Source organism: Hydractinia symbiolongicarpus, chromosome 5 (genome assembly GCF_029227915.1).
Source record: "Hydractinia symbiolongicarpus strain clone_291-10 chromosome 5, HSymV2.1, whole genome shotgun sequence".
Lineage (NCBI taxonomy): Eukaryota > Metazoa > Cnidaria > Hydrozoa > Anthoathecata > Hydractiniidae > Hydractinia > Hydractinia symbiolongicarpus.
The window spans coordinates 4652350-4672414 of NC_079879.1; the positions used below are offsets into that span (position 1 = coordinate 4652350).

Sequence of the window (20065 nt, forward strand, 5' to 3'; positions counted from 1 at the left end):
CAAAAAAATACGATAAGGTTATTTTTTTTCAGTCCCATTGCTAGATAACTATTTCAATTTTATTTTTAAAAAGATAAAAATAGAAATCTACAATTGTATGCATAAATATTTGGACAACGTCCTGATTTTTATGTTTTTAAGCTTCTTTTGAAATAACAACCTTCGTCACCCCCCCCCCCCCCCCCCCCCCATATTCAGATAAGATAAGATAAGATAAGATAATTTTATTAATCAAAAATAGCTGTACAGTTCAAATAATTAAATAAATTTTAATATGAAGAGAAAAAACAAACAAACTATTTTTGAAGGGAGACCTTACCTAATAGCAGAAGCTAAGACGAGGATAAGGCCACCCTTGGACGAGTACAATAGACGGCACAGGACACACAAGACGGCACGAACATATATAATCAACAGATAAATGAACCGTGTGAGAACAAAGGGAAAATTTGTTACAAATTAATAAGAGGCAATAAAATACTTCTTTAGATCACTTTTTAGACCAAAGTAATCTATGGAAACAAATTTTTTAGTCATTGATGTCTGTATCTTATTCCAGGATTTAATGGTGTTAAATCTAATAGAATTTTTACCAAAACAAACGGTATTGACAGTAGGAAGATTGATCAAGCCAGCCTTTTCTGCACTAGTGCTCTGGGCATGGTTGAAGTCAACCGCAAAAGTATTTTGGATAGTAGCAGGCATTTTATCATGAAAGAGCTTATGCAAAAACAGAATGTTCTGACACTGGAAAATATCATTGAATTTGAGGATTTCCAGGTTGCCATAGATGATTAGATGATGCTCTTCGAGATTCAAAAGTCATTAGTCTGATAGCAAAATTTTGTAAAACAGCAATACGATTAACATCAAGACTATTTGGTTGACCCCAAATTTGATTACAATATTGCAGGTGGGAATGAAAAATGGCATAGTAGACTAGGATAAGGACATTTTGAGGCACATAATGACGAAGTTTAGCTAAAGCTCCATTAGCCCTCTTGAGCTTGGCAACAGTATTATTGATCTGAGTCTTCCAGCTTAAATCAGAATCTAATAGAACACCAAGATATTTAATAGAATCACTAGGCATAAGCCTTTTACCATTGATGAGAAGCCTAAAATCATAATTAAGAGGTTTATGTGCATGTTTAAATATAATGTATTCTGTCTTGCTAGCATTAAGAGAAATCTTATTAGCATTCAGCCAATGGCAGAGAAGCTTGAGGTCTAAATTCATTTGTTTGGCCAGTTGTTTCAAAGAGTCACTGAAATGCAGGAGGTTTGTATCATCAGCAAAGTGGTGTACCATAGAATAGTTAATCGCACAATTCAAGTCGTTTATATAAATTAAAAATAAAAGTGGTCGTAAAACAGAGCCTTGAGGGACACCATGTCTGGTAAGATTATTTGCTGATCTAGCTCCATTTAAAGACACAAATTGTTGGCAACCTATTAAGTAGGACCTAAATAAAGAGAGAGCATTACCTCGAATTCCATAATGATGAAGCTTTGTAAGCAGAATTTCATGGTCAACAGTATCAAAAGCCTTCTGGAGATCAATAAACACTCCACATGCATAATTTCCTTTATCAAGAGCATCCATAATTTTTTGAGAGATATTCATTAGTGATTGACAGGTTGAGTAATTTTTTCTGAAACCAAATTGTTGCTTATACAGGACATTGTTAGCTTCAAGAAACCCATATACCCGTTTATATATAAGTTTTTCAAATATCTTATCAATGTTTGAAAGTAAGGATATAGGTCGATAATTTGTAAGTTCCATATTGGATCCTTTTTTATGAATAGGGATAACCCTGGCAGTTTTTAAATTAGAAGGAAAAATGCCTGAAGTGAAAGACAAATTTATAAGTTTAGAGAGTGGAACAGATAATTCAGTTTTAACAGTAGAAAAAATTTGGGCAGGAATGCTAAATGGCCCAGAATATTTACCAAGGTCCAAGGAAGAAATACAATGGAGAACTTCAATATCATCAGTTGGTGAAAGAAACATTGAATTAGGAACAGAATCTTTTAAGAAGGAAGAGAAATGTTTTGATGTGAATGGGATGCCCATTCTTATATTGTCAGCAATTGATGAAAAATAATTATTAAAAGAGCTAGCAATTGTCACTGGATCAGTGACAGGTAAGTTATCAATGTTCATACAGGTTGGAGAAGCAGAAGCAGAAGAACGAACAGAAATTATATTTTTAACACCTTTCCAAATGTTGCCAATATTTTTTTGGTTATCACTAAAATATTTATTGAAAAAATTACTCTTGCTCAATCTACACAGAGTTACAATTTTATTGCGGTACTTTTTGAAACGCTCTAACAAGAGAGACTTAAAATATGGATCATTTTCTCTTAAAAAACGTTTATGAAAAAGGTCTCTTTTAGTAATAGAGGTAAGGATACCATTAGTAATCCAAGGATTGGATCTTTTTCTACTTTTTTTATTACAAGTCGTTTTTAATGGAGCGTATTTATCAAAAAGACTGTTGAAACTGTTGTAAAAATTATCAAACGATACATTGGGATCATCTGTGCTTGGTTGAAGTATAGCATCCCAATCCGTATATTGTAGTTCAGTGCGATAGGCATCATGACTGAATTTTTTCCAGTTACGAGCATAAATATCATTAGATACATGAGCCGGATTGACAGCAAACAAATCTCTTAACACCAAGAACTGGGGGAAATGATCAGATATTGAATTAATAATATTACCAGACAAAGTATCCCACTTGGCAGAGTTAAAATAAATATTATCTATAATTGTGCTGGTAGATTCAGTGACTCTTGTGGGCAAAATTATATGAGGCATTAAATTAAACTGGGAGGTAATATTAATATAATCAGAAACTTCTTTAACCGATTCGGACATTAGAAGGTCAATACTAAAATCACCAAGGAGAAAGATTGGCTTATTTTCAGAAGACGCTTTCTCAAGAAGGGGCATTAAAAATTGGTTGTTGAACTCATCAACAGACATTGAGGGGTGTCTATAAATGCATCCTACAATCATGTTTTTATCTTTAGCCTGTATAATTTCAATGAATTTAGATTCAAGTTCACTGCTTTTGTATGCAAGTGTATCAAGATCAAGACGTTCAATAAATTGCAAGTGATTAGAAACATACAACAGAGCACCACCTTTTTCACCTTCAGTAGGCGTGTGTGTGAAGGAGTAACCAGGTAGATCACAATTAATAGAAGGGAAATTAATCTGGAATTTAGTTTCAGTGATACCAATAATACTGAAGTCATGCCCAAGTTGTTGTAATAAAACCTTCAATTCATCAAGATGTTTTGACAGAGATGCAATATTCATATGGAAAAGGGAGAATTTATGAGAAGTAACTTGAAGGTCAGTGAATTCATTTGGATCATAATATTTGCAGTTGACACCACCCATTTCAGGGATGTCATTGATTTTAAGAGTATTAAGCTTTGTAAGAAATTTTTTGATTTCAAGGGAAGAAAGTGACTTGTCGTAGACTAGAGGGGGAGCTTTTATCCCAAAGGGGAGAATTTCATTATTACATTTACAGCAAAACCATTTCTGGGTAGAATTTTGAAGAGATTCATAATCCTTGACGTTGAGACCATTACATTTAATATGAATCCAGAAATCACAAATATCACACTGAATTGCCTTTTGATTACAGTTTACATACTTCCCACATATTCCACACGGATAATTTATCATAAATATAGAGAGAAAACAAAAATGACATAAAACAAAAAGCTATAATATATACAAAAGTTTATTTACCAGACTCTATAGGCTTTCCCCTTCCCTAAACAACAAACGAGAGGAGGAAAGGCAGAGTCAGTAAAACTCAAAAACACTAAAAGCAGAACTAGCCAGTTGCTAAAATAAATAAATAAAACAACAGTTTAAAAGTTAATAACAGGAAATGATGTTGGGATGTATAATACCCAACCCAATTCAGTGTTGAATTTGTTGGTAGTGTCAGGTTCGTCAAGGCACTGTTGTTAAAACAGTGAATATTGACATTTGGGGAAGGGGAGACTGTTTTTTTAAAAACATATTTGCACACGAACGTAGTGTAATACAACTTTACACGTAACGCCAGAAATAATATGCCCCATCTTGTAATTTATTTGTTGTGATGAGTCAGCACTTTTTATAATCATCTTTGCCCAGGTCACGGAAAATTGTCAGGGCTGTATATTTTTCCGCGTTGGGCAGTGAAATGGCTATCACGTTGCATCTGTGTGGGTTTGTGTTGCATCCCAACAGCTGGGATTTCTTTCTGATTGACTAATGATATTGTCACTTACCTAAACATGGGATTGGTCTTCAACAATATTAAAAATAGTTGACAGTTTGAATTATCCCCTAGCGAAGAAAACAATGATTTTCAAATAGCTGCTAAGCACCCAAATAGAGATAGCTAGATATTATGTGTATATTTTACATGGCTAGTCTCCCAAATGACGGGGGATTTACCCTGTCTATTATTTCTAGGAGGGGTCATGGCTTAGTAACATTCATACGTCCATGTCAAATCGCCGCTAAGGGAAATCAAAGCCTGGAAGACATTTTTTACATTGAAAAACATTGTATTGTGGTGCACACTGCTAGCTACACTGATGCTTGAATTTTCTGACAAACATTTAAATTCAGCATCAAAATTTTTAAAAAGGTGCAAATTTTTTAAGTTTATACAATATGTACAACTGGGTCTATTAGTAGGCAAACTGTGAATGTTCAATGAAGAGAATTGACCACGTAAATCAACTGCAGTGAAAATATTCCATAAACAAGCAGAAGAATTTGTTTTTACAGGTTTTTTGCGCATGCGCAGAAAAAATCAGAAAAATTGGAAAAAGCACAAGGTGTGTCTGTGTAGCTCAAAATGAGCATTAAATACTTTAGGACTCACCATTAAAGCACCTTAATTAAGATATTCCCAAATAATTATCACCCATAACAGTTGGAACATTTAATAAGCACCTCCCTTCAATAAGCAACACTCATGGAAGTAAAAGTATAACATAAGAGGATGCTGATCTATTTAAGTCTTTATAGTTTATATTTTGAGTATTAGCTGTTTTGTGCATCCCTTGCACAAAACCTTAAAATGGTAGCCACAGGGGACACATATATCTAACAAGGCAGTTTAGTAAATTGATTGCAGCATGAAGTATAAATCTTGTCAGGTTACATAAGTACAGAAAAGAAGTGGGTAAACAATTTAATTCTTACACATCAAAGACTCTCAATTCATGGCCAGGCAAGGAAAAGTGTCCAGGGGTTGGATGTAGATTGCTAGAAACAAGTTGCTTAATTTTTTGCCTAGACCCTGTTATTGTTAATGCCTTCTATAAAATGAAAATTGTGCATCTTACTCATAGTTTATTTTAAATGTCAAAGAATATGAAATAACATGGCCAAAACATTTTCCTTTTAGCAATTAAAATGCATACTACAGAATGTTGTTTATATACTTATGAGATAAAAAGCTTCAGTATATAGCTGTAAGTACTTAACAAATGCCTTTGAAATATGTCCTGATGCAAGCCTTTAGCTGGGCTAAAGGCTCAATTATGGTCCTCATTAGCACATTAAAAAACATCAGAAGTCGAAAAACAGTGGTGTTTTTCTCAATTCTTGGTTTTATATGCTTGTATATGATGTCATCTTACATGTTGCCAGCTCATCGACATTTTCATACAACCACAAAACGGGTCCGTGTTACTTCTTGTCTTGACTTCCACTTGAGGTCATGGTCGAATTTAATGGCAAAAAGTGATGCTGTTTTTAAAGAAATTCCAGAATCAAGAACTGAAAATAAATTCTTTCCATTTACTGGTAACTATTTGATTTATCTCAATACACAAACAATCTAAATTTTATGTGATTTGTTGGATTTATCCTTTTTAGCGATATGTGTCTCTTGAATTGCCAGTATCTTTTTAAAATAGACTGCATGCCTGTTGAAACAAAAGAATGATTATTATAATCAGAATTAAAATTTAACTTACAGGTAACGGCTTGATTGGTTTATCAATAAGTAAGGAAAAAATGCAATTTTATGTGATGACTGAAAGTGAAGCTATTGACGTTCCATTTGTGCCTGTTATTCTCCCTGAAATTGACCAAAAATTTACGTCAATGCAGCAAGCTATCCTGTTAAACATAAAAGAAGGTATGATACAAAGACTTACAAGTTATGTTGTGGTAAGTGAAATACCCAGACATATTTTATAGAGAATAATTGAAAGGACTTCTGTAGGGCAACTATTAAAACAATGCTTGATTGTGGATGATTGAAAAAATTTGTGAATATAGATTCAATTTAATTGCATTGTGAGAATGATTGCTCTGTTGAATTTTTATTTTAAACTTTTTTGAAAAAGCTATTTAAAATTCTAAAAAAAGGTGCTAAATATGTGGTACATTGTTCACTACTTTATATATATGTTTATTTATTTATTTTAAGAACAAGACTTGTATTGTTGTTCAAGAAAGCTTTTATGCTCACAGAGTGCACCAGGATATACTACTTCAAGACATTGTAGTTAAAAACAGTGGAAAATTACCTGTGACTATAAAGTTAAAGCAATATACTGCTGGTCAAAAAAGCTGGAGAGCTGCAATACAAAAAGCTAAAACTAAAAGTGGCGATATTACATACAATGTTGCCCATGGCAAGTTGGATGTTAGCGATCAGAAAGAGAAAGAAATAAAAGTATTTTCTAGTCTTTCTCATTTCCAACCAACAATCATAGTGCCACAGAAAAGTCAAAATAAACTGACTGTTTTGTCTGTCACTCAGTTCCAGCTTGTAAAGAAGTCAAAGAAAGCTGATGAAAGAAAACGCAAATCTGCTACTACTGAAGTAAAGATAGATTTGTCAAATACTGTAAAGAAGCGTCTATTGGATGTGGTAGATATATCTGCAGACACTCTTATCAAACAGCATGTAGATGCGTGGAATGATATTTGGAAGGTGAGACTGGGTAGCTTACACCAAGTGTCTGTTGGTTTTTTGTCATTTTAACTAAAAGAAGCCTTAAATGCTGATTCCAGGACTTATATTTTAGTCGCAAGAATTTTAATAAAAATAAATTTTTGCTAAAAAATAATCCGGATGGTAAATTCCACAAAAACGTTAAAATTGAATTTCAGACGAGAACTTATTCCCTTTTTTCTAATCTATCTGACTATTGTTTACTACTGTCTATTTCTATCCCGCTTTCTAAATGAAATGAACAACACACTTTTTGACAAGAATAGCAGCGATTCATACGGCTCGTTTTTTTAAAAAAGTTTTTCTTACATTCTTTTGTCTTTTCAAAAGTTTTAATCAGGTTATTTTACTTTCAAAAGTTTCTGCAGAAGACGTTTCGCAATATGGAGCTAAAATCATTTTTTATGATTTGTTCTTACATTACTCCTTTATCAGCAATTTCTACACCTTCTCATTGGACAAAAATATTTAGAAAAGCCATTATCTTTAGACCCGTATTGCTGGTTAATCTTCTGCTTGTGAAAATTTTATGAATTGTTAATGAAAAAGTTAAAAGCATTTTTGTAGACAAACGAATACGCGATTTGGGCCAAAATATTTGAAAAGACTGGGTGGCGACAATTTCTTGCGAAATATGTTGATACCTTATCGGTAAAAAAAAAGTCGGCAAAAAAATAGTCGACGAAAATATTAGTCACTTGGACAAAATTTAGTCACTTTTTGCCGACTAAATTTTTGAATTTAGTCACTTTTTGCCGAATAAGTTTTTGAATTTAGCCACTAATAAAGAATAATTGCATAAAACTGATAAAAAATTGGCAACAAGGAAGAAAAATCGGCAAAAAGATGGTCGGAAAAAAAGTTAGGTCGGAAAAAAATGTTGGCAAAAATGTTTGGTCGGTAATAAAATGTCGACAAAAATATTAGTCACCTAGCCAAAATTTAGTCACTTTTTGCCGACTTTTTTGTCGTGTCTCGTGAACTTTTTTCTGCAATTTCTTTTGTTGCGTAAATAAATTCCTTTATATCACTTTCCTCCTATTGTATTTATCTAGCTATTAATTGACTCTTAAGTTGATTAAATTTTCGCAAAGGTTTAAAAAATGCATTTTCGCGAATCAGTAATTTTATGATATTTGGCGAAAATTTTGTTCGCAAGTGAACTATTTAAGTTTTTTTTTTGCGACGTATCTGCTTGTACTTTTTTGCATTTTTAATTTCAGGATTATTTATTTATTTCATAATGCGAAAGTAAATTACCTTGATTTCGCAATTGTTTTGGACTTTCGAAAATTCCTTTGGAATAGTTAATTTTTCATGTTGAATTGTAGGTTGGAGTCAGTATCGGGTCAGATGGAGATCCAGACTCTCCATCGTCTCTTCATGTCAACTTAACTGAGTATTATATGTACTCATCTTTAAAGTACAATCGTTCAGAACCAACCCACAAAAAGACAGAGTGTTATAAAGGCTCTCCCACGATACATAATGCTGATCTTTGGGTCATACCATCTAGCGTTAAATCGCTATATCGCCAAAGAACAGTGTGGAGAAGATTATTCGAAACTTCTGGTTGCATCTCTGGCACAACTTTGTTTTTAGTTAGAGAGTCAATGGTGTTAAGTTTTCTTGGTCTGCATTATCATGATAAACAGATCGAATTAGCAATGAATCCACTGAACTTGGTATCCAACATTTCAATTCGAAGTTTATCATTGGAGCAATTTCATTCGTATGATGTTCTTGATATTCAACTTTACGTTAATAGAAAAACTTCAGACCGGACATTGCTAGTCACGTGTACGGGGAGGCATAAACCGGTTATTTATGGCTGCTCGACAGGATGTGATAGGGTTGTCGAACTTGGTAACACAGTTTTAAAATTTCCTGTCCATACTACCGACCCTGTGACACCACTGTTTTTCATATCATCTAATCGGACACGACTAGAACAAATTGGTACAACGGACTTCATGAAGAAAGCAATACAAAATGCCAAAACAGCGCACCAATCACATTTAGAGGTTCATCATTTAAAACTGTCGCCAAAATTTTGGTTAGCTGTTGTAATATTGATAGTTAGTTTCCATGTGATTGTTGTCAAAATGATTTATAATGAATGTAGAAAGGACCGTGGACCCGGAAGAAGACGGCCACCATTTTCTAGCTGATATTTGTTGTTTATTTTTATGTTCTATTTTTAATAATTTTAATTGCAACTCAGTAACACTCAATTGTCAAATTTATTATCAAAACTGTGCCTGTAAACCATTAATGTTTTAGTTCTTTATTTATACTCGCTCCTACGACATTTTCATTGTGTAAAAATTGGAGCGTTTACTGAGAATTATTCCTTGTATATTTTAGTACGTCTTGCGAATTTATATCTTCTCTCTGAAAATAAATTATGCTTAAAAGGAGCACCTGAATATCAAGTGTGAAATGTTTTACATTTATTTTGCTATTTTTTTCCTTGCAAATGAAATATCTACAATGTTATAAATAGTTTTTTTAATTAGTTAAGAACTAGAAACAAGATTGGACTTAAATTTAAAAATAAATGAGACATCACATGAAAATAAAAGTGTGCGAACACAGCTTTCCCGCTACCCAATATAAAAGATCATTTTAACGAACATACACCATCAGTTTAATAGACCTATTTCCATATCCATTTTCGTTCCGCGAAATATACATACCAAATTACCGAATAACATAAAAACGAGATTAGTTATGAGCAAAAATTTTAGTTTGCAGCGAAGTAGTGCAGATATGGTTTGTTTACTTGCAATATTTGCAAATTTAATTTTTCATACAGATTGTTATTAACATTTGGTGATAATATGGGATAATAGCATGTATCATTGGGCCGTTCTAATGCTTTTGTTTATTATTCTTAGTGTTTAATGAGCTAGGTAATAGCTAGCTCTGAATACAATATGGGTAGCTAGCCAGTTGGCTGGTTGAATTGTTTGAAACAAACGTAAAATTTCAAGCTGTTTACCAAAATTGGTGATGTTGCTGGTATATATCCTGTAACTCCAGTTATTGAGTGTACCTTATTTTTTAAACAACATCTGTGAAAATAACATTAGTCAGGCTTTACTGTCAGTGCTTTTAAAATAGTAGTTGAGTTGACCTTTTGTGTGCCTTACCCGGTTTATTTTTTCCCAAATGGAAGTAGTTTTGGAAGTATTTATAACTCAAATTTTTACACATTTGTTTCAGAATTAGGATACTAATTTGACGTGGTGGGGAAAGTTGAACTTTAAATTTTCCTTGGAGTGCTCTTGCTTATTTGTGTTACATTTTAGGCTTCTATCGTAGATTGTATTTGGTAAAAAAGATTATTTAAACTTCCAAAATATAGGGTTTACTAAAGGGATGATATCTTAATTCTTAAATTTTGTATTCAGAGAGTTACCATCTTGATATTTTTCTGGCAAATGAAATTGTCCAGTGATTTTGCTCGGTCTTCAAACTTGCGTGTAAACAACCAGCATCCCGAAATTTGCTCATAACTAATCTCGTTTTTATGTTATTCTGCATTTTCGCATTCATATTTCGCGGAACAAAATGGATATGGAAATAGGTCTATTGGTATTGTAAACGATTTGTTAAATTGCGAAATCTGAACATGTGTAATAGACAAAAGCCAAGGATTTTTTAATAATAAGAACCGTTCAACTTTTTTTAAAAGCGTCCAATGCTTGAATACGTCCATGTGGAAAGTTTACGTTATGTTATTAAAGATCAGGGAAACAGTAACCATCGGTGCCGCAAAAAAAATTGTCTGCTACAGAGATGTGTTCGCTACGTAAAGGTCTCCACAAATAAACTTATGTTGCTTCAAACCTGTTCTGAGGCGGATTGCATTAGATCGGATGTAAAATTTGTCAAAAGGCAGGTTTGAGAAACTTAAGTTTGAATTTCACTAAGCGTCTTTTCTTGACGCCCAGTTAACATTCTTTATCTGCACCAAAGTAAGATCATCGATAATGCAAAGTAAACTCGAATTACAAACCATTTAAATTTTTGAAATAGCATCAAGGAATGACAGAAGATAGAAATAAAAAAAAATTAACGCCAAAAGTTTAAAAGTGTTACAGGCTTAACACGGTGCGTTGTTTAGACGTGGCTCGTTTGCCACTAGCTCGTTAAAATATCGCAAGAGTTAAGGCTAAAGACCGTTTTTTTTTTGCGTAATTTTACATCTGGAGGATTATTTACACTTAAAAGCTCCGACACAAGGGATTCATAGTTCGATATACCAAAAACAACCCTAAGTTTGATTTGTTATTTTACGCAAATTCTATATTATTCTATTTAGAAAAATTTAAAATAAATAAACAACCTTATCATCAAAACTAATAATTGGCGTAACTCAGCATTTAAAAATGTCCTAGTTTGATTATTATTTTATAAAAACTATATAAACTACAAATAGCTCAACTAACAATCTGCGTCTTTTACTTTCACGGTTTTTGGAACAAATTTCACGGAAAAAATGTTAGCGAATCGAAGATAAAAGGTTATTTTCGCGTAAACAAACTTTCGCGAATGAGAAAAAAATAAGATTTTTTTAAATTTTTTTAAAAATTTTTCTTGCTTTGTTAAAGGTAAAAAAATAAAACTAATTTTCATCAACTTCCCACTCAGAATTAGTTTTGTCATCTTTTTCTCCAACTTTAGCGCTTAATTTTGCTACCACATAGCAATTCTTCTTCTTCTACCGTGACATCACAAACGGCTAGTAGATGACTATTATCATCCACTGGCCTGTCATTATCACCCTAAATCATTATCGATGTCACGGGAATATTCGATGGCATCTTCTTTGAGCTAAGCCTAATAGCTTCAAAGATTCTGGAACCTTTAAATGTCGTTTCCTTTCGTAGAAGTCATATGAAGAACTCTGCTAACTAACCGGCCTGGATGGGTTCGAGTCTTGGTAGCTGCAGCCCTCATCTATACACTCTGCGGTAAGTACTAAAGGAAATATAGTTCATTAGAAAAAATGTTTACAAGTCAAAAAGAAAGAAAGAGACAAACAGAGAAGTACTTATTAATAGAGTGCAACCTTGTCCCCAGGCCCATTTTTCTCTTTCTGACAATCTCGGACGGCGAGAAGAAATGATTTCTTTACGCCCTCTCGGGAATATCAAAAAAGCGAAAAATTGCCCTGGGGAACGAGATTGGATAGACTGAAATAAGGAAAAGATTGTATACGCATTAATAACATCTGTCCATGTGCCTCTGATTTCAGGAAGGGGCCTTATATTTGCTTGATAAAAAAAAGAGTTGTGAAAAACTTGCGTTTTGCAGTGTTATTTTTCGTCTCCTGCCCCCCCCACATTACAAAAAGCCCTTTATACCCGGTATAAGAGTCGGTTATTCCGATTTCCGAATCAGAAATACTTAGTGGTGCCCATTCCCCTTGCACATGTCAGAAAGAAAGAAAGCAAGAAGAGAGCGGAGGCGCCAATTTGGTTCACTATTTTGTGATTTTTCTGATCTGTTATGTCACGACGTGGAAAAACAACAACTTCTGTTTACGTCCGAAATATACACCATGACGTTGTGTAAGTACATATTTATATATTTCCTTTTTACCTAAGGTAATTAGCCTTTATTCTACTTAAGCTGAATTTTCACTTTATTTTAATTTCAATTTAAGGCGCTTTATCAGTTTGTTTGGAAATTTTTTTAAGGTCTCTATTTTATTGTGAAAACTGAAAGATACATGTTAATGAAAAAACATTATTCTGATTTTTATTTTATGTTATCATAAACATGTGCAAATGTTTTACGGAAATAACGTACTCTAAATTCTTCAGAGCCACTATTCAGGGATTCGGTTCAGCTTTGACGAGGGTGCCGATAAGTCGCATACGCCGTAAAAAGTGCGGGCGTTAGGCGTTTTGAAAAAAATTTAATTTTTCGCCCGAAAAAACACGCATAGGCCCAAACAATGCCCAAAAAAAACAGACACTAATATATGAACCAAAAAAACTATAAAAATTAAAATAAACTTACTATGTGGTAGCGAAGTTCTTAGAAGAACTGTTTTTGATGGTTTTTAAAAAAGTTTACTTTATAAGTAACTTATATATAAACTTTATTAACTCCTTTCTCTTCAAGCACCTTCTTCCCAACCATCGTTCGCATGATTTGTTACAAGGAATTGCATTTCGGGAATGTTCTGTGCGAGTTCGGGAAAGTGCGGGCGGTTTCGGGGGACAACCTTTACCCTCTTCAGCTTTGTTGCCGTAATGATGATTGACATTTTGCTTAATTGACGAATCACATTTATGCTACATCCGCCATTTTTTAAATTTCGTACAGTGAAAACAAACCTAGTTTGTAGGGGGAAGAATGCTAAAAAATGTGGAAATGAAATAATCAGCTAACGAAAGGTAACCACAATAAAAAAATATGTCTGGAAAATGATGCTTACCTATCTAGATAAGATGAATCAATAATGCTACTTTAGGACTACCATTGGTAAGGCCATTGGAAGTTGACTCTTTGTTCATGGTAATTTGTTGCAATAAAACTAAAATGGGTGATGCGCTAATTTTGTAATCACAATAATAGTTACATGATTAAAAAAAAGTCTAGTCTTTTGCTAAAATAGTTATAATACAAGTGAAAAATAATGATTAATACATGTTTAAAATTATGCTAGCTAAACTGTAATACAGCAAGACTTTAGTCGATACCATTCAGGAAAAAATAATTAAAACAAGATAGAATACGCTTGTCGTAACACCCTCTTCAGTTATGATTTAAAAAATAATTATTTTAACTCTGGGAAAGACTTTAAATATTCTCAACTAAACAACCATAGTCCGAAAAAGAATGTGCACTTAAATTTTGATTTTCCTTTAAAACTGCGCAAACATTAAAATTGTTTGTTTTATTGTTTTAAGTAGGAGAAGAATAACTTGTTGTATAATTTTCAAAACAGCGCAAGTATAACTTGCTGTATAACTTTCGAAACAACACAAGTATATGCTGTACAACTTTCAAAACAACACAAGAATAATTCTTGCTGCATAACTTTTAAAAACAAGTTTTTGAGCATGCAAGTATTTTTATCTTTCACCTTGGGAACTAGTTACATATTTTTTAGCGAGACAAACGGTTGTTGTAACACCCTCTTCCATTGTTATTCTTTTATTATCGACTTCAGGCTGCATCATATAAAAAAATACAGGCGTGTGGTACGTCACGCTCCTAAAAAATGTTTTCAGAGATTTTGGTGCATGATTTATCACTTGCCTGAGTACATTAGGTGCACGATGACAAGTTATTATGAACAGCCTTCTAAATGTACGCGATCATGTAACGTAACATGGAGAGGTTTTACCCAAAAAAGAACAAGCCATCAAAATGTTGTCGCGCAGAAGTTTGTTTTAATAGGTTTGGAACAGATCCTTTACTCATCAAGTTCAGCGCCCTTTCTCCACCTTGTTCCGTAACGCCACCAGCCAGTATGCCTGTAGTAGGAACTTAGCGTGGCCACTCTGAACTTGAATGAAAAAGTATCCTAGGTGTTCTGACTGATTTTTATTTTGTGTCTATCCCCTTTTCTCAACAACGAAAATGGTGAACTTTGTTAAGTTAATAGTTTACTGCCAACTGGCTTTTTATGTTTCAAGATGAACTCATTAGGTCAGGACATCATTAAGTTGTATATCGCAGAAGTCACGAGCACAGTTCAAAATAAATCCAAAACTCTACAGGAGACTGAATTGTTAGAGTCTTTGCAAAACATCTCTCCTCACAAAACCGAGGGCAAGGCTGAATTATTGCCTGCCATGTATGTTGAGAGAGAGAGAACTTCTGGACTTCTTTTACGATATACAATTTTTTCGATTATTACGAATCCAATTGCACCACCACCAGCATCAGCGATTTTAGTTAGTGATAATGGCCTAACTTACTGAAAATCGAGTGATTTTTCTTTGGTCGCAATGAGTGGGAGCGGCTCAAATAATACCACAGTTGTTGTTTTTAAAAATTGTTAGAGTCTTTGCAAAACATCTCTCCTCACAAAACCGAGGGCAAGGCTGAATTATTGCCTGCCATGTCTGTTGAGAGAGAGAGAACTTCTGGACTTCTTTTACGATATACAATTTTTTCGATTATTACGAATCCAATTGCACCACCACCAGCATCAGCGATTTTAGTTAGTGATAATGGCCTAACTTACTGAAAATCGAGTGATTTTTCTTTGGTTGCAATGAGTGGGAGCGGCTCAAATAATACCACAGTTGTTGTTTTTAAAAATTTTTAACAATATTACGTCAACAATTTTTTGCCGACGCAACTTACAGTATCTTCGTATTTTATGTCAGCAACGCAAATTTTAAGGGCTGCACAAGGCATTTTTTTTATGCACTTATGGTGTTTTGTACCACTGTAATTTTCATTTATTTTTAATTCAAAATGGCAAACCCGTCAACACTATACAAAAATGCCAAACTTTTAAATCATTGAAAATTTTTGCACTTTGAGAAATAGAGCGAAAGTATAAAAATAAGATTGTGAGTAAAATTATTATATTTTGAAATATTGTCGAAGGAAATCGATTTATTATCACTGTCTTTATTGATTCGCGGAAACGAAACGATCGTCGTATCGATACGTTTTAGTATAGAAGAGTGTGTGATAACATAATTATCATAATTATTGCTCATAACGCAAAGAGATATATCTACGATTTTTTGTTGTTGTTTTGTCTCTGATTTATTGATTTCCAAAAGTGATTTAGCAAAGTCCATCTCAGTGCTTATAAAAGGCAAGGCAATATGTTTACCTCAGACTGAAAACCTTTTTGGGAAGGCCTGATTCTTGGCTGGAAATAAGTGATCAAGGGAATCGTTAAATATGGCGACAGTTATAAAACAGAAATTCAATTTTATTTATAAAAGATTCAATATAAAAAGGTTAAACAAGCTGCTGGTACATAAATTCAATTACCTTAACTTTATTGAATATAAGCACAAGCTGTAAAGCATCGAAAAGTTAGTCTGAAAAACCATGCAACCATTTTAAATATTAAAAAACATACTTTACGGTTGTAGCAAAGCATCAAGGTTTATTAACAGCAGGATCTTGCACATAACTTATATGTTTCCATCAAAGTTATGTGCGGGACAAATGGCAGATATACTGTGATGGTACCACAAGCATACTTTCTTAAGAAAGTTTGTTGGGGAAGGGTGTTAAAAAAAAATCATTGCCAGCCTTGAATTATTCATAGTTCATCTCACTATCATCATCACTTGCATTGTAACTTGCTTATATCCCAACCCTGCTTCTTGGGTCGTGGTGTTAAATTAACTTGCATATATGTGTTTGCAGCAAAAGTTCATAAAAAAAACATGAGAAAAAATATAGAGAAAGTAGAAATAAATCAGCATTTTGAAAAACTTTCTTTTTCTTCGTAAAAGAAGTGTCAAATAAGGGTAGCTTTACATGCGGGTGGCCTATACGTGGTATGTGGGCATATCTGCAAAAGAATATTATTCATTTATCCACAGAAACTTTATTCAACCTTGTGGTTAACATTTTTGTGTTTTTTCTTTATAGTTCTGATGATCTGCGGAAAATGTTTTCCAAGTATGGTCCACTAAGTGATGTATATGTACCATTGGATTACTACACAAGAGAACCTAGAGGTTTTGCCTATGTTCAATATCTTTTCATTTAACTATTAGGATCTGTTCTTGATTTCTTATTCATATAAAATTCTACCACTGTTTAACTAATTTTTTCAAATGGTCTTTTAGTTTAAAAGATAAAGACTAAAGTGAAAAACCAAAGAAATATAAACCAAAGAAAAGAAATATAAACCAAGAAAAATTCATAAAAAAGAAAATATTAAATAATTTGAATTTCAAAGAAAAGTTTGCCTTAATGGATATGTTGAACCAAAAAGTAAAAGTATTTTCACAGGTACGCTGCTTTGCATGTGTAAAAACTAACGAGTTAATCACTTGGCACGTTATATTTGACTTGTTCAAATTTTTAGTTGATAAAGATAAAGAGATCGGCATGGTTAATTCTTACAAAGATCTCAAAGATTTTGTTACTGAAAATAAAAGATTACAATTAGCCACAGAGAAAGACAAAGAATTTTCATAAAGGAAAATAAGTTAGGGGTTAAAAGACAAAAGAATTTGCCAAAAGAAAGGGTTTAAAAGACAAAAGAAAGGGGTTAAAAGACAAAAGAATTTGCCAAAAGAAATTAAAGTAAAAGTAAAGAGCTAGAAGGTATGCATGTTTAAACTCTTAGCTATTAATGCCCTAAAATACTTTTCGAATAAAATTTTTTTGTCCCTGCACAACAAAGAAATATGCATTAAAAAGATAAAAGAATCATGCACATAAACCACATTCTTTATTGAAAAGCTCACTTAAAAGGTAATAAACAGAAAAAACAACAAAAACTTAGCACCATATTTTTTAAGAAAACTTTTTATCTGCTGAGCTGTACTGCATAGCAGAAATACGTTGAAAAACTCCAAAAATAAAAAGATAAATATTTATTAGTGAGATCTCGCATTTTATTTTTAAAAAAGTTCCTTATCACACTTTTAATAAACTGAATCTTTATAACTATTTGTCATATGTATACTATTATCATCATTTAACAACAACAAAATAAATCTTTAAAAATTATTTATTAACAGGCGATTAACGACGTTAAGTTGTTCCTCTTTTTCTTTTACAGTTTTTCACAAAGCTTGTAGGTACAACTATGCCTAAGTAAAAGTAATGTGATACTACCATGAATGAAAATCATTCAATTTTCTTTTTTTGTATGATTACTGCAGTGATTTGCAACTTATTTTCTCACTGGCTTATTTGGATTCTCAAACTCGGTATATTAAACATATATTAGGTGCGTTTCCAAACCTTTGGAACCTTAAACTCCTTGCAATAAAACTCATTGACAACCTTGAATATCCATCCATTCTCTAGAACACTGTAAACCCAAAAATACGAACATTTCCGGACGTTCTTGCATGAATGGCATTTTTGTGTGTCTTTTTTTTATTTGCCTCAGTTGAACCTAAGGTTTCCTTCCGTGCTTAAATATGGCAAAATATACATTAAAAGAAGGCCAAACAAGAACTGGAAAAGCTTAAGTGTTATCAAATTGACAGGTGCTATAAGTTTAATCTCAATTTAATAAAGAAACCTTTTTAAAGTTATCTTTACGTTATTATAAGCTCTTCTTAACTCACACTGTGTACGTTTGATTATGTGGAGGATGCTGAAGATGCTGTGCATTATTTGGATGGTACAACTTTATTCGGACGTGCTTTAGAAGTACAAATTGCGCAAGGTGATCGTAAAAGTAAGTGTGAAAAAGGTTCATCAATGTGGTGTGAAACAGTAGTATAAAATTTCATGATATTTTTTTATAGAAACGAGATTAATTAACTCCGCAATTATTTTTACATGTTTAATTTTTAGCACCTTCTCAAATGAGGTATCGTGGAGGCGGATCAGGAGGGCCAAGGTATATGACAAATTCGTTTATACTACTACACTAATAAACTCATGTAAGCGTGTTTTGCGACATCAAATCTGGTGAAAGTGAGGATGAGAACCTGCAACAAATGGAGAATATTAGAAGAATTTCACCTTTTATGCCAAAGTCTTTTAACAAAACTTGCAATAAGCGGTTTCTCCAACAATCTAAGTGAATTGTGAAATTGCTAAAAATGTTAATTAACTGTTCAATCGCACTTTATACTCAAAGAAAATAATTTAGCTAAATAAAATCATGGCTAGAATCACAGGGCTTTCAGGGTAGTGAAAACTATGTATAGTTGAGAAACGCCGTGCACGCCAAAGGAGATGGCTTATTTGTATATATGGCAAAAAATGTCCAAATTTAATCTGGTTGGAAAAAGAAAGAATAGGGTAACAAGTTTAGCATCGTGTAGAGTGGATATGTAGCCCCTTCCGTATAGTCAAAAAAGATTTTTTGCCTGTTTTCAAAAGATACCGTTTGTTTTAGACGCGGCCGAAGAAGTTTTTCACGCAGTCGCTCCAGGTCACGAAGTCCGCGCCGTCGACCCAGACGTCGTTCCTACTCACGTTCACGATCTCGTAGTCCACCGCGACACGCTAGCCGAAGCAGAAGTAGAAGTCCCCCACGAAGAAGTAGAAGCCGATCGAGATCTCATTAAAGAATTTTTAGCATGTTTCTGTACATAAATATTCGTTGTATGTCTAATAGACGTGTACTGTTGACCGTTGTGTGCGAGTGGTTTTTAATAAGGAAAGACATTTGATATTATTGTTAACAATAACTGTAACAAAAGTAACATAGAAATATTATTTTATAAAAACAACCTCTTCGCTTTTACTGTTTAATTTACCACGCGATATTTTGATTTCGTCACGGACTAAGTATTCTTTGGGATTTGTTAGGGTGGTGTCTGTTTAGTTGCACGCTTTCTCTTTTTTCAGAAAATGCTGTAGGAGAACAGGTTCAAAATAGGTCTATTGTTTAGAAAAATAAGAATGTGGCCTAAATGTGATTATAATTTTGATATTTTTATAAAAAAGGGCAAGGAGTGTGACATGAATCGCTATTGGTAAATTAACATTGTAACATTGTGCTCAGTTGTTAAATTATTCTGTAGTCTGTTGTTAAGAAAAAGTATAAACTTAATTTTGATGTTGCACTTTTCGTTCATGTGCATAGATTAGTCCTTAATTTCCTACCACGACGGAGAACCTCAAAACAATTATCCCTGTATGAGGAAAGCATTCGAACTAACTTCTATTCCGCAAATTAAACGTTGTTAACTAGTTGTTTGAAAAATGAATTTGGTATCCTGTGTAACCTTTTTTCGTCATTCTATTATTTTCAAACTTTTCACATTCCGCGTTAAAACTATGGTAAAATGGGTGATACTGTGGTGAAAGCTATGACAGACTTATTTACCTCCCTATCACTGGTTATGTTTTTTCAAACAGGACAGCCGTATCATGTTGTTTTTTTTGCCCAAATTAGTATC

At 33.2% G+C, this 20065-nt stretch overlaps 3 protein-coding genes across 3 annotated transcripts; 2 read left to right on the forward strand and 1 right to left on the reverse strand.

Annotated features, from left to right (window-relative positions):
* Positions 1 to 757: 757 nt before the first annotated feature.
* LOC130645915 (uncharacterized) lies at positions 758 to 3718 on the reverse strand. The gene is made up of 2 exons (XM_057452040.1): positions 2284 to 3718; positions 758 to 2223 (listed from the first exon to the last, which is right to left on the reverse strand). Exons 1-2 carry the CDS (start codon positions 3716 to 3718, stop codon positions 758 to 760), a joined length of 2901 nt encoding a protein of 966 aa, XP_057308023.1.
* Positions 3719 to 4247: 529 nt separating this feature from the next.
* LOC130644280 (uncharacterized protein KIAA2013 homolog) lies at positions 4248 to 9442 on the forward strand. Its single transcript, XM_057449819.1, has 4 exons — positions 4248 to 5851; positions 6027 to 6220; positions 6483 to 6992; positions 8345 to 9442. Exons 1-4 carry the CDS (start codon positions 5533 to 5535, stop codon positions 9182 to 9184), a joined length of 1863 nt encoding a protein of 620 aa, XP_057305802.1. The 5' UTR covers positions 4248 to 5532; the 3' UTR covers positions 9185 to 9442.
* Positions 9443 to 12435: 2993 nt separating this feature from the next.
* LOC130644281 (serine/arginine-rich splicing factor 10-like) lies at positions 12436 to 19393 on the forward strand. The gene is made up of 5 exons (XM_057449820.1): positions 12436 to 12595; positions 16614 to 16718; positions 18284 to 18387; positions 18507 to 18552; positions 19057 to 19393. Exons 1-5 carry the CDS (start codon positions 12534 to 12536, stop codon positions 19226 to 19228), a joined length of 489 nt encoding a protein of 162 aa, XP_057305803.1. The 5' UTR covers positions 12436 to 12533; the 3' UTR covers positions 19229 to 19393.
* The last annotated feature ends 672 nt before the right edge of the window (positions 19394 to 20065 follow it).

Coding starts and splice junctions, on each gene's coding strand:
- LOC130645915 (XM_057452040.1), bottom strand. CDS start 3,718: ATGATAAATTATCCGTGTGGAATATGTGGGAAGTATGTAAACTGTAAT. Junction 2,224..2,283: donor TCTGTGTAGATTGAGCAAGA/GTAATTTTTTCA, acceptor ACATTTGGAAAG/GTGTTAAAAATATAATTTCT.
- LOC130644280 (XM_057449819.1), top strand. CDS start 5,533: ATGCCTTTGAAATATGTCCTGATGCAAGCCTTTAGCTGGGCTAAAGGC. Junction 5,852..6,026: donor TAAATTCTTTCCATTTACTG/GTAACTATTTGA, acceptor TTTAACTTACAG/GTAACGGCTTGATTGGTTTA. Junction 6,221..6,482: donor GACTTACAAGTTATGTTGTG/GTAAGTGAAATA, acceptor ATTTATTTTAAG/AACAAGACTTGTATTGTTGT.
- LOC130644281 (XM_057449820.1), top strand. CDS start 12,534: ATGTCACGACGTGGAAAAACAACAACTTCTGTTTACGTCCGAAATATA. Junction 16,719..18,283: donor AGAGGTTTTGCCTATGTTCA/ATATCTTTTCAT, acceptor CACACTGTGTAC/GTTTGATTATGTGGAGGATG. Junction 18,388..18,506: donor TGCGCAAGGTGATCGTAAAA/GTAAGTGTGAAA, acceptor TTTAATTTTTAG/CACCTTCTCAAATGAGGTAT.